The following is a 14,915-nucleotide window of genomic DNA, read 5'->3' on the forward strand; positions in this document are numbered from 1 at the left end:
TTTGATCAGTGTTGTCAAACTGCATGTCGAAATGTTTGTTGAAATTTCCGCCATGTTGATATACTCATGTTGACATGAATGACGACATGGTAAATTTTGACCTAATATACAGAACCCCCTGATGGAAAGCTATAAAAAGTAAGCAATTACATAATATGTAGTAATAGAGGGAGTTATAGAGAGGAACTATATATACTAATAGGAGACGTTATAGTGAGGAGCTATCTAGCTCTAGCCAGTATTATTTAGAGGAGCTATAAGTAGTAATAAGAGTCATAGGAGCTATATATACTAATAGCTAGTATTATTTAGAGGAGCTATATGTAGTAATAGGAGTCATAGAGAGGAGCTATATATACTAATAGGAGAAGTTATAGAGAGGAGCTATCTATTACTAGCCAGTATTAATTAGAGGAACTATAAGTAATAATAGGAGTCATAGAGGGGAGCTATATATACTAATAGGAGAAGTTATAGAGAGGAGCTATATATACTAATAGGAGAAGTTATAGAGAGGAGCTATATATACTAATAGGAGAAGTTATAGAGAGGAGCTATATATACTAATAGGAGAAGTTATAGAGAGGAGCTATATATACTAATAGGAGAAGTTATAGAGAGGAGCTATATATACTAATAGGATACTTTATAGAGAGGAGCTATCTATTACTAGCCAGTATTATTTAGAGGAGCTATAAGTAGTAATAGAAGTCATAGAGACGAGCTATATATAATAATAGGAGAAGTTATAGAGAGGAGCTGTCTAGCACTAACCAGTTTTATTTAGAGGAGATATAAGTAGTAATAGGAGTCACAGAGAGGAGCTATATCTACTAATAGGAGATGTTATAGAGAGGAGCTATATATACTAATAGGAGATGTTATAGAGAGGAGCTATATATACTAATAGGAGATGTTATAGAGAGGAGCTATATATACTAATAGGAGAAGTTATAGAGAGGAGCTATATATACTAATAGGAGAAGTTATAGAGAGGAGCTATATTTACTAATAGGAGAAGTTATAGAGAGGAGCTATATATACTAATAGGATACTTTATAGAGAGGAGCTATCTATTACTAGCCAGTATTATTTAGAGGAGCTATAAGTAGTAATAGAAGTCATAGAGACGAGCTATATATAATAATAGGAGAAGTTATAGAGAGGAGCTGTCTAGCACTAACCAGTTTTATTTAGAGGAGATATAAGTAGTAATAGGAGTCACAGAGAGGAGCTATATCTACTAATAGGAGAAGTTATAGAGAGGAGCTATATATACTAATAGGAGATGTTATAGAGAGGAGCTATCTAGCACTAGCCAGTATTATTTAGAGGAACTATAAGTAGTAATATGAGTCATAGAGAGGAGCTATATATACTAATAGGAGAAGATATAGAGAGGAGCTATCTAGCACTAGTCAACATTATTTAAAGCAGCTATAGGTAGTAATAGGAGTCATAGAGAGGAGCTATATATACTAATACTAGACGTTATAGAGAGGAGCTATATATACCAATAGGAGACGTTATAGAGAGGAGCTATATATACTAATAGGAGAAGTTATAGAGAGGAGCTATATATACCAATAGGAGACGTTATAGAGAGGATCTATATATACTAATAGGAGTCGTTATAGAGAGGAGCTATATATACTAATAGGAGAAGTTATAGAGATAAGCTATCCAGCACTAGCCAGTATTATTTAGAGGAGCTATATGTAGTAATAGGAATAGAGATTAACTATTTGTAGTTTTAGCTGGAGTTATAGAGTGGATCTGTATGTGGTAATGTGTGTAGTTAATGAGAAGAGTTCTGTAGTATTATGAGGGGTTATAGAGGGGAGGTATCTAAAGTAATAGATAGAGCGAGGCTGTATGTACTGATTTGTGGAGGTATACAGATGAGCTGTATGCAGTAATGGGAGGGGTTAGAGAGGGGAGGTATTTGTAATAATAGAAGGATCTATATAGAGGAGCTATATGTAATAATAGGAGCAGGTATAAAGAACCGTATGTATAAAGGTGTGGAGTTTTAGAGAGGAGTTGTATTTACTAATGTGTGGAGTTATAGTAGAACTATATGTAGTAAGATGGAGTTACAGTATAGAGGGGAGCTATATGTAATAATGTGTGGAGTTATAGTGGAGCTATATGTAGTAATAGATGGAGTTACAGTATAGAGGGGAGCTATATGTAATAATGTGTGGAGTTATAGTGGAGCTATATGAAGTAATAGATGGAGTTACAGTATAGAGGGGAGCTATATGTACTAATGTGTGGAGTTATAGTGGAGCTATATGTAGTAATAGATGGAGTTACAGTATAGAGGGGAGCTATAAGTAATAATGTGTGGAGTTATAGTGGAGCTATATGAAGTAATAGATGGAGTTACAGTATAGAGGGGAGCTATATGTAATAATGTGTGGAGTTATAGTGGAGCTATATGAAGTAATAGATGGAGTTACAGTATAGAGGGGAGCTATATGTACTAATGTGTGGAGTTATAGTAGAGCTATATGTAGTAATAGATGGAGTTACAGTATAGAGGGGAGCTTTATGTAATAATGTGTGGAGTTATAGTAGAGCTATATGTAGTAATAGATGGAGTTACAGTATAGAGGGGAGCTTTATGTAATAATAGGAGGAAGCATAGAGAGGAGCTATATGTAATAATAGGCAGAGTTATAGAGAGAAGCTATATGTACTAATAGGCAGAGTTATAGAGACGAGCTATATGTACTAATGTGTGGAGAAATAGTGGAGCTATATTTAGTGATAGATGGAGTTACAGTATAGAGGGGAGCTATATGTAATAATGTGTGGAGTTATAGTGGAGCTATATGAAGTAATAGATGGAGTTACAGTATAGAGGGGAGCTATATGTACTAATGTGTGGAGTTATAGTGGAGGTATATGTAGTAATAGATGGAGTTACAGTATAGAGAGGAGCTTTATGTAATAATAGGAGGAGGTATAGAGAGGAGCTATATGTAATAATAGGAGGAGGTATAGAGAGGAGCTATATGTAATAATAGGCAGAGTTATAGAGAGGACCTATCTGTACTAATGTGTGGCATTATAGTGGAACTATATGTAGTAATAGATGGCGTTACAGTAGAGAGGAGCTTTATGTAATAATAGGAGGAGGTATAGAGAAGAGGTATAAGTAATAATAGGCAGAGTTATAGAGAGGAGCTATATTTACTAATGTGTGGAGTTATAGTGGAGCTATATGTAGTAATAGTTGGAGTTACAGTATAGAGAGGCGCTTTCTGTAATAATAGGAGGAGGTATAGAGAAGAGCTATATGTAATAATAGGCAGAGTTATAGAGAGGAGCTATATGTAATAATAGGCAGAGTTATAGAGAGGAGCTATATGTAATAATAGGCAGAGTTATAGAGAGGAACTATATTTGAGAATAGGAGAAGTTATAGGACGGAGTGATCTATGGTTATAGAGGGAATCTGAGGCAAAAGATATATGTATGGTAACAAGAGAGTTATCTGGAGTTATATGATGTTATAGGAACAGTTAATTATAGGGGATCGTTAATCAGTTTTCACAATCACACCCCTCTCGATGCCCCTGGCTATAATGAGGGGTAATATATATTATAGGAGTAATAGAAGGAGTTATCTGGAGGAGTCATATGAAGTTAAATGAATAGTTATAGGGTTTTAGAAAGGAGCTATATGGCGTCATATGGGAGGAGGGAGGAGATATATTGCATACAGTAAGAGTTATTGAGGAATAGGAAGATTTGTAGGGAGTAATATGGAGTTATCTGAAGCATTATGGAAATGGGTAATTAATAATTACCCATCTCCATAAAGCTTCAGATAACTCCATATTACTCTTATACCATGTGTTATAGGAAGGGGTTATATGTAAAATATCATGACATATAGGGAGGGATTGTATGGAGTTTTAGGGAGGAGTGATATATTATAAGGGCTAGATGGAATAATCAGAGAATAACATTCTTATCATATTCTTACCTCTGATAAAACAAAATACTTCAGGGAGCATTTTGGTGAATTTATTGTCGGTGTGATAAAGTATTGCTAAAGCTTTTCTTGTCCACTTTTATGTCACTCCTCAGCCAATGAGGTTGGGGTATTTTTCGTTTTGTTTTTACAAAACAGGTTTTGAAAAATAAAATACTCTACCATCCCGACCCCCATTGTGATTGTGTTTTCTAAGCTTTGCTTTTTCTTTTTTATATTAAGAAAAGATGTTGAAAAAAGATTTGTTTTTTTATGACCTTTTCTTGAATCTATTTTTTCTTTCTCTCTTTCCCCCTTTCTCTCTCTCCCTCGGTTATTTTTTTTATCTTTTTCTTTTTTTTACATCTTTTTCTTTTCTTTTTTTTTACATTATATTTTTTTTCTTTTTTTTTTCTTTTTTTTTATATATATATTTTTTTCGCCTTGACCTCCAGGTCCCATTTCCAAATCTCGGGAGGAATCCAGAAAATCTCAGCACACTCCAGACGAAGGTAGATCTCACAGTCTTTTCTTGATTTTTCTTCCTTCTTTTTTTGGGGGCATTTTGCATGTTGTATTGGTTTCTCAATAAAATGCACCTCTCTGTCTGTTGCTGTAGGGTGTGAGTGTATTGCCTGTGTACAATGACGGTTGTGTTGTGGAGTGTGTACGTGTGACATGGAAGAGAGAGAGCAGACCAACACTGTTGCTAAACTTACACTTACTCTTGTTCGTTCTGTCTACACGGTGACAATCATCTTGCACTTAACAGTGTGTCCATCATCTTCCTACAATGGTGACATGCAGCCTGTCATTCACTAGGGACTGGTGACATCACTGAGCTGTGCCTCATGACTCTGTGATGTCACTAGTGCCCAGCTTCAAAAACATGGCAGCCTCCAGTGTATGGGAGTGAGGACCACACTTGAACATCATTATATTAACTCTGCTCCCAGCCCCATTATGACATTTCCCTTTTTCCCAATAACTCTATAATATACAGCTCATTAATACGTATTTTCCTGTCAGTCTTCTGCAGACCGTCTCTACCTCATCCACAGTTCTGCAGAGCATTGTTCAATTAACCCATCATTAATCTGAGTACAGTGATGGAATTTTCCTGAAAACAGCTTAATTAAGGAGCCAATGTGAGGCAGAAGGTGCAGTCATGTTTATTTTAGTGCTTGTTGAGGTTAATGAGAGTGAAAAGAGCAGAGCAGAGTATTTACAGCAGAGTGATTGGAGGAGGATGACAATCGGGCCAGTTAGAGAACGGGAATGGGGTTGGGTGGGGGTTATAGGGAGGGAGGGGCATAGATATATATATGTCCAAAAGGTAAGTGATGGAAGAGGATCTAGGGGTGAGGTGGGGGTTATGGAGGTGTGAGGTGTTACTAGGAAGAATGCCGACTGAAGAGGGGTGAGAGTATAGGTTTAATATGGTTACAGGAACTGGATGCGAGGTCTTCCTGATGGAGAAGTGGAGACTATCAGTGATGTAGTCTACAAGAGGTGATAAGTAAAAAGACAGCAGGTCATCATATTAGTGGAATGTAGGGAATATTTGAGGGTAGGGAATAGATAGAGGGGAGGGGGGCTGTAATGTGCTGCTTGTGGCATAAAGCTTCATAACAGCTGGTGCTCAGGTCATTTCTTTATAACAATCGGAAGAGAAGAATCTATTTGAGTCAATTATAAAGTACAAGAGACTAATGCTGTCATTATTGATGGGGAGAACCCATACATTGATGGTGAAGAAGGGAATATGAGTCTAGGAGGTCTATGTGTTAAGCTGAGAGAAGAGCTGTGTCCTGTGTTTTCACCAAAGAAAGGACTTTTCTCAGGTTAACCCTGGATGAATGACTTATTTACCTCTGCCACCACAGATCTTAGGATCTCCGATACCAGGAGAGAGACCACTCACAGAGGTGCTGGGTTATCGCCGGTGCTCCAAAAGGAGACCCAGATTGGTAAATTGCAGCTCTAACAAGATCTGCATTGCCGGGATAAGTGGCCAGCGCTGATTGTTATTAAACAGAGCCAGATAACGCAGCATCTGTGGGATGTAAGCTCTGATCTTGAAATGGCAGAAAATCCAGTGGTAAGATGACCACAATCGGCCTCTGGGTGCGTTCAGCTTTCACTGGTGCTGGCTAACTGGAATGGAGCAGGAAGTGATGCCGGTGATTGGTGATTGGAGGTGCGGAGAGGAACAGCCAACCATCGCACACTTTGATCATCCGTCCTCACGGCAATCCTATCTCACATCCCAATGATCAAACAGCAGGACCGCTCTCATGGGCCCAGATTAAAGCCAGGATTGAAGGATTGCAAATTACATAGGAGCAACAGGAAGAGTATAATTCTGAGTCAAACTATGGGTAATATTTGTAATACAGGAGAGTCATAGGTGAACAGAAAAATACAGGTGTAAGGTAAATGGACTGGTATAGGTGTAAGGCAAATGGACAGATACAGGTTTGAGGTATATGAACAGGTACAGATGTAAGGCACATAAACAGGTACAGGTGTAAGGTACATGGACAGGTACAGATGTGAGGTAAATGGACAGATTCAGGTGTAAGGTAATGGGCAGATACAGGTGTGAGGTAAATGGACAGATACAGATGTGAGGTAAATGGACAGATACAGGTGTGAGGTAAATGGACAGATACAGGTGTAAGGTAAATTGGCAGATACAGGTGTGAGGTAAATGGACAGATACAGATGTGAGGTATATAGACAGATACAGATGTGAGGTAAATGCACAGATACAGGTGTAAGGTAAATGGACAGATACAGGTGTAAGGTAAATGGACAGATACAGGTGTGAGGTAAATGGACAGATACTGGTGTGAGGTAAGTGGACAGATACAGGTATAAGGTAAATGGACAGATACAGGTGTAAGGTAAATGGACAGATACAGGTGTAAGGTAAATGGACAGATACAGGTGTAAGGTAAATGGACAGGTACAGATGTGAGGTAAATGGACAGGTACAGATGTGAGGTAAATGGACAGGTACAGGTGGGAGGTAAATGGACAGGTACAGATGTGAGGTAAATGGACAGATACAGGTGTGAGGTAAATTGACAGATACAGGTGTAAGGTACATGGACAGATACAGGTGTAAGGTAAATGGACAGGCACAGGTGTAAGGTGAATGGACAGATACAGATGTGAGGTAAATGGACAGACACAGGTGTCAGGTAAATGGACAGGTACAGATGTGAGGTAAATGGACAGATACAGATGTGAGGTAAATGGACAGATACAGGTGTGAGGTAAATGGACAGATACAGGTATAAGGTAAATGGACAGGTACAGATGTGAGGTAAATGAACAGGTACAGGTGTGAGGTAAATGGACAGGTACAGGTGTGAGGTAAATGGACAGATACAGGTGTGAGGTAAATGAACAGATACAGTTGTAAGGTAAATGGACAGGCACAGGTGTAAGGTGAATGGACAGATACAGATGTGAGGTAAATGGACAGATACAGGTGTAAGGTAAATGGACAGACACAGGTGTAAGGTAAATGGACAGATACAGCTGTGAGGTAAATGGACAGATACAGATGTGAGGTAAATGGACAGATACAAGTGTAAGGTAAATGGACAGGCACAGGTATGAGGTAAATGGACAGATACAGATGTGAGGCAAATGGACAGGTACAGATGTGACATAAATGGACAGGTACTTTACATATATCAGGTAAATGGACAGGTATAGGCGTAAGGTAAGTTGACAGGAACAGGTGGAAGGAAAGTGTACATGACCAAGTGGAAGGTAAAAGGACAGGCACAGGTGTAAGGTAAATGGACAGATACAGGTGTAAGGTAAATGGACAGATACAGGTGTGAGGTAAATGGACAGATACAGATGTGAGGGAAATGGACAGATACAGGTGTAAGGTAAATGGACAGGCACAGGTGTAAGGTAAATGGACAGATACAGATGTGAGGTAAATGGACAGATACTGGTGTAAGGTAAATGGACAGGCACAGGTGTAAGGTAAATGGACAGATACAGGTGTAAGGTAAATGGACAGGCACAGGTGTAAGGTAAATGGACAGATACAGATGTGAGGTAAATGGACAGATACTGGTGTAAGGTAAATGGACAGGCACAGGTGTAAGGTAAATGGACAGATACAGGTGTAAGGTAAATGGACAGGCACAGGTGTAAGGTAAATGGACAGATACAGATGTGAGGTAAATGGACAGATACTTGTGTAAGGTAAATTGATAGGTACAAATGTGATGTAAATGGATAGATACACGTTTAAGGTAAATGGACAGGTGCAGTTTTTAGGTAAATGGACAGACACAGGTGTAAAGTTAGTGGACAGATACAGATGTAAATGGAGAGATACAGATATGATGTAAATGGACAGATATAGGTATAAGGTAAATGGACAGGTACAGATGTGATGTAAATTGACAGATATAGGTATAAGGTAAATGGACAGGTACAGATGTGATGTAAATGGACAGGTGCATGTGTCAGGTACTGTAAATAGACAGATACAGTTGTAAGGTAAATGGACAGGCACAGGTGTAAGGTGAATGGACAGATACAGATGTGAGGTAAATGGACAGACACAGGTGTAAGGTAAATGGACAGATACAGGTGTGAGGTAAATGGACAGATACAGATGTGAGGTAAATGGACAGATACAGGTGTAAGGTAAATGGACAGACACAGGTATGAGGTAAATGGACAGATACAGATGTGAGGTAAATGGACAGGTACAGATGTGACATAAATGGACAGGTACTTTACATATATCAGGTAAATGGACAGGTACAGGTGTAAGGTAAGTTGACAGGAACAGGTGCAAGGAAAGTGTACATGACCAGGTGTAAGGTAAAAGGACAGGCACAGATGTAAGGTAAATGGACAGGTACAGATGGAAGGTAAATGGACAGGTACAGGTGGAAGGAAAGTGTACAGGTAGACATGGAAGGTAAATGGACAGGTACAGGTGTAAGGTAAATGGACAGGTACTGGTGTACAGTAAATGGACAGGTACAGGTGTAAGCTGTGCATTGAGGAACAGTTGTGATATGAACAGAGTATTACAGTTATAGGATGAATGGACAGAAACAGGTGGAAAGTAAATGGACAGTTATAGGTGTAAGATGAGCATTGAGGTGGAGCTGTGAGATTAACACAGGTGTGACAAGTGCATTGCAGCACAGTTGCAAAATAAATGTACAGATGTGATATAAATGGACAGGTAAATGGGTGAGTTGTGTCCTGTGGTACAGCAGTGTAATGAGTACAGAAGTAAAAAATATAAGATAATGGGAAATGTACAGGTGTGAGATAATCATACAGGTACAGGTGAGATATGTGTGTTGAGGTACAGTTGCGGAATTAACAGAGAGGTAGAGACTAAAAGTAAATGGATGGATATTGGTATAAGATGGACGCACAAAAACAGGATTGAGACAAATGGGGAGGTAAACATGTGACATGATTGGAAAAGCATATAGTAGGTGTAAGGTAATTGGACAGTTTCAGGTGTGACATAAATGTATACGTGCAGGAAGGAGATAACATTGTACATTGAGGTACAGTTGAAGAAAGAATGGAGATGTAAAATAAAGGGACAGGTATTATATGAATTGAGAGATACTGTATATGTGTGAGATATGAGTAGAAGTACATTTGTAGAATGAATTGACAGGTACATATCTAAGATAAATGAACAAGTACAGGTGTAAGATGGATAGAAAAATACAGATGTGAGATGAAAAGGTAGTTACAGATGAGAGATGGATAAAAAGATACAGGAATGAGATAAAAAGATAGATACAGGTGTGAGATGAATAAAAAGATACAAGTGTGAGATGGATAAACATACAAATGTGAGATGAAAAGATAAATACAGGTGTGAGATGGATATAAAAATACAGTTGTGAGATGAAAAGATAGATACAGGTGTGAGGTGGATATAAAAATACAGGTGTGAGATGAAAAGATAGATACAGGTGTGGGATGAAAAGATAAATACAGATGTGAGATGAAAAGATAGATACAGGTGTGAGATGGATAAAAAGATACAAGTGTGAGATAAAAAGATAGATACAGGTGTGAGATGGATATAAAAATACAGGTGTAAGATGAAAAGGTAGATACAGGTGTGAGGTGGATAAAAAGATACAGGTGTGAGATGAAAAGATAGATACATGTGTGAGATGAAAAGATAGATACAGGTGTCAGATGAAAAAAAGATACAGGTGTGAAATGAAAAGATAGATACAGGTGTGAGATGAAAAGATAGATATAGGTGTGAGATGGATATAAAAACACAGATGTGAGATGAAAAGGTAGATACAGGTGAGAGATGGATAAAAAGATACAGGAGAGAAAAAAAGATTGATACAGGTGTGAGATGGATAAAAAGATACAGGTGTGAGATGGAAAGATAGATACAGGTGTGAGATGGATATAAAAATACAGGTGTGAGATGAAAAAATAGATACAGGTGTGAGATGGATGTAAAAATACAGGTGTGAGATGAAAAGATAGATACAGGTGTGAGATGAACAGATAGATACAGGTGTGAGATGAACAGATAGATACAGGTGTGAGATGGATATAAAAATACAGGTGTGAGATGAAAAGATAGATACAGGTGTGAGATGGATAACAAGATACAAGTGTGAGATAAAAAGATAGATACAGGTGTTAGATGGATAAAAAGATACAGGTGAGAGATGAAAAGATAGATACAGGTGTGAGATGGATTTAAAATTCCAGTGTGAGATGAAAAGGAAGATAAAGGTGTGATGTGGATAAAAAGATACAGGTGTGAGATGAAAAGATAGATACATGTGTGAGATGAATAAAAAGATATAGGTGTGAGATGAAAAGATAGATACAGGTGTGAGATGAAAAGATAGATACAGGTGAGAGATGAAAAGATAGATACAGGTGAGAGTGGAAAAGATAGAAACAGGTGTAAGATGGATATAAAGATACAGGCATGAGATAAAAAGATAGATACAGGTGTGAGACGGATATAAAAATACAGATGTGAGAAGAAAAGGTTGATACATGTTTGAGATGGATAAAAAGATACAGGTGTGAGATGGACAAAAAGATACAGGTGAGAGATGAAAAGATAGATACAGGTGTGAGATGGATTTAAAATTCCAGTGTGAGATGAAAAGGAAGATAAAGGTGTGATGTGGATAAAAAGATACAGGTGTGAGATGAAAAGATAGATACATGTGTGAGATGAATAAAAAGATATAGGTGTGAGATGAAAAGATAGATACAGGTGTGAGATGAAAAGATAGATACAGGTGAGAGATGAAAAGATAGATACAGGTGTGAGATGAGAAGATAGATACAGGTGTGAGATGGATAGAAAAATACAGGTGTGAGATGAAAAGATAGATACAGGTGTGAGATGGATATAAAAATACAGGTGTGAGATGAAAAGATATTTAAAGTTGTGAGATGAAAAGATAGATACAGGTGTGAGATGGATATAAAAATACAGGTATGAGATAAAAATATAGAAACAGGTGTGAGATGGATAAAAAGATACAGGTGTGAGATGAAAAGATAGATACAGGTATGAGATGGATATAAAAATACAGGTGAGAGTTGAAAAGATAGATACAGGTGTGAGATGAATAAAAAGATACAGGTGTGAGATGAAAAGATAGATACATGTGTGAGATGAAAAGATAGATACATGTGAGAGATGAAAAGATAGATACAGGTGAGAGTGGAAAAGATAGAAACAGGTGTGAGATGGATATAAAGATACAAGCATGTGATAAAAAGATAGATACAGGTGTGAGATGAATATAAAGATAAAGGTGTGAGATAACAAGATAGATACAGATAAGAGATGGATACAAAAATACTGGCGTGAGTTAAAAAGATAGATACAGGTGTGAGATGGATAAAAAGATACATATGTGAGAATAAAAGATAGATACAGGTGTGAGATGAATAAAAAGATACAGGTGTGAGATGAAAAGATAGATAAAGGAGTGAGATGATAAGATAGATACAGGTGTGAGATGGATATAAAAATAGAGATGTGAGATGAAAAGATAGATACAGGTGAGAGATGGATAAAAAGATCCAGGAGTGAGATAAAAAGATAGATACAGGTGTGAGATGGATAAAAAGATACAGGTGTGAGATGGATAGTAAAATACAGGTGTGAGATGAAAAGATAGATACAGGTGTGAGATGGATTGTGAGATGAAAAGATAGATACAGGTCTGAGATGGATATAATAATACAGGTGTAAGATGAAAAGATAGATACAGGTGTGAGATGGATTGTGAGATGAAAAGATAGATACAGGTGTGAGATGGATATAAAAATACAAGTGTGAGATAAAAAGATAGATACAGGTGTGTGGTGGATAAAAAGATACAGGTGTGAGATGAAAAGATAGATACAGGTGTGAGATGGATATAAAAATACAGGTGTGAGATGAAAAGATAGATACAGGTGTGAGATGAAAAGACAGATACAGGTGAGAGATTAAAAGATAGATACAGGTGTGAGATGAATAAAAAGATACAGGTGTGAGAAGAAAAGATAGGTACAGGTTTGAGATGAAAAGATAGATACAAGTGTGAGATGGATATAAAAATACAGGTGTGAGATGAAAAGATAGATACAGGTGTGAGATGGATAAAAAGATACAGGTGTGAGATCAAAAGATAGATACAGGTGTGAGATGGATAAATATATACAGGTGTGAAAAGAAAAGATAAACACAGGTGAGATGGATAAAAAGATACAGGTGTGAGATTAAAAGATAGATACAGGTGTGAGATGAATAAAAAGATACAGGTGTGAGATGAAAAGATAGATACAGGTGTGAGTTGAAAAGATAGATACAGGCATGATATGGATAAAAAGATACAGGTGTGAGATAAAAAGATAGATACATGTGTGAGATAGATAAAAAGATACATGTGAGAGATGAAAAGATAGATACATGTGTGAGATGGATATAAAAATACAGGTGTGAGATGAAAAGGTAGATACAGGTGTGAGGTGGATAAAAAGATACAGGTGTGATATGAAAAGATATATACAAGTGTGAGATGGATATAAATATACAGGTGTGAGATGAAAAGATAGATACAGGTGTGAGATGGATATAAAAATACAGGTGTGAGATGAAAAGATAGATAGAGGTGTGAGATGAAAAAATAGATACAGGTGTAAGGTGGATAAAAAGATACAGGTGAGAGATGAAAAGATAGATACATGTGAGAGATGGATATAAAAATACGGTGTGAGATGAAAAGATAGATCCAGGTATGAGATGGATAGAAAGATACAGGTGAGAGATGAAAAGATAGATACAGGCATGAGATGGATATGAAGATACAGATGTGAAATGGATATAAAGATAAAGATGTGAGATAAAAAGATAGATACAGGTGAAAGATGGATAAAAAGATGCTGGTGTGAGATGAATAAAAAGACACAGGTGTGAGATGAAAAGATAGATACATGTGTGAGATGAAAAGATAGATACAGGTGAGAGATGAAAAGATAGATACAGGTAAGAGTGGAAAAGATAGAAACAGGTGTGAGATGGATATAAAGATACAAGCATGTGATAAAAAGATAGATACAGGTGTGAGATGAATATAAAGATAAAGGTGTGAGATAAAAAGATAGATACAGATAAGAGATGGATACAAAAATACTGGCGTGAGTTAAAAAGATAGATACAGGTGTGAGAAGGATAAAAAGATACATATGTGAGATTAAAAGATAGATACAGGTGTGAGATGAATAAAAAGATACAGGTGTGAGATGAAAAGATAGATACAGGTGTGAGATGATAAGATAGATACAGGTGTGAGATGGATATAAAAATAGAGATGTGAGATGAAAAGATAGATACAGGTGAGAGATGGATAAAAAGATCCAGGAGTGAGATAAAAAGATAGATACAGGTGTGAGATGGATAGAAAAATACATGTGTGAGATGAAAAGATAGATACAGGTGTGAGATGGATTGTGAGATGAAAAGATAGATACAGGTGTGAGATGGATATAAAAATACAGTTGTGAGATGAAAAGATAGATACAGGTGTGAGGTGGATATAAAAATACAGGTGTGAGATGAAAAGATAGATACAGGTGTGGGATGAAAAGTTAAATACAGGTGTGAGATGAAAAGATAGATACAGGTGTGAGATGGATATAAAAATACAGATGTGAGATGAAAAGATAGATACAGGTGTGAGATGGATAAAAAGATACAAGTGTGAGATAAAAAGATAGATACAGGTGTGAGATGGATATAAAAATACAGGTGTAAGATGAAAAGGTAGATACAGGTGTGAGGTGGATAAAAAGATACAGGTGTGAGATGAAAAGATAGATACAGGTGTGAGATGAAAAGATAAATACAGGTGTCAGATGAAAAAAAGATACAGGTTTGAAATGAAAAGATAGATACAGGTGTGAGATGAAAAGATAGATATAGGTGTGAGATGGATATAAAAATACAGATGTGAGATGAAAAGGTAGATACAGGTGAGAGATGGATAAAAAGATACAGGAGAGAAAAAAAGATTGATACAGGTGTGAGATGGATAAAAAGATACAGGTGTGAGATGGAAAGATAGATACAGGTGTGAGATGGATATAAAAATACAGGTGTGAGATGAAAAGATAGATACAGGTGTGAGATGGATGTAAAAATACAGGTGTGAGATGAAAAGATAGATACAGGTCAGAGATGAACAGATAGATACAGGTGTGAGATGGATATAAAAATACAGGTGTGAGATGAAAAGATAGATACAGGTGTGAGATGGATAACAAGATACAAGTGTGAGATAAAAAGATAGATACAGGTGTGAGATGGATAAAAAGATACAGGTGAGAGATGAAAAGATAGATACAGGTG

General features: G+C 36.9%; 1 protein-coding gene across 1 annotated transcript in view; it reads left to right on the forward strand.

The window, feature by feature from the left end:
* NLGN2 (neuroligin 2) overlaps window positions 1–14,915 on the forward strand; it is a 410,706-nt gene that overhangs the window by 101,769 nt on the left and 294,022 nt on the right. Inside the window, exon 2 of the mRNA XM_088466478.1 lies at window positions 4,444–4,500. Coding sequence (XP_088322604.1) covers window positions 4,444–4,500 — 57 coding nt within the window. The remainder of the gene's footprint in view (window positions 1–4,443; window positions 4,501–14,915) is intronic.

Source organism: Taudactylus pleione, unplaced genomic scaffold (assembly GCF_031769625.1).
Source record: "Taudactylus pleione unplaced genomic scaffold, aTauple2 ptg003193l, whole genome shotgun sequence".
In the NCBI taxonomy this organism is placed as follows: Eukaryota; Metazoa; Chordata; class Amphibia; order Anura; family Myobatrachidae; genus Taudactylus; species Taudactylus pleione.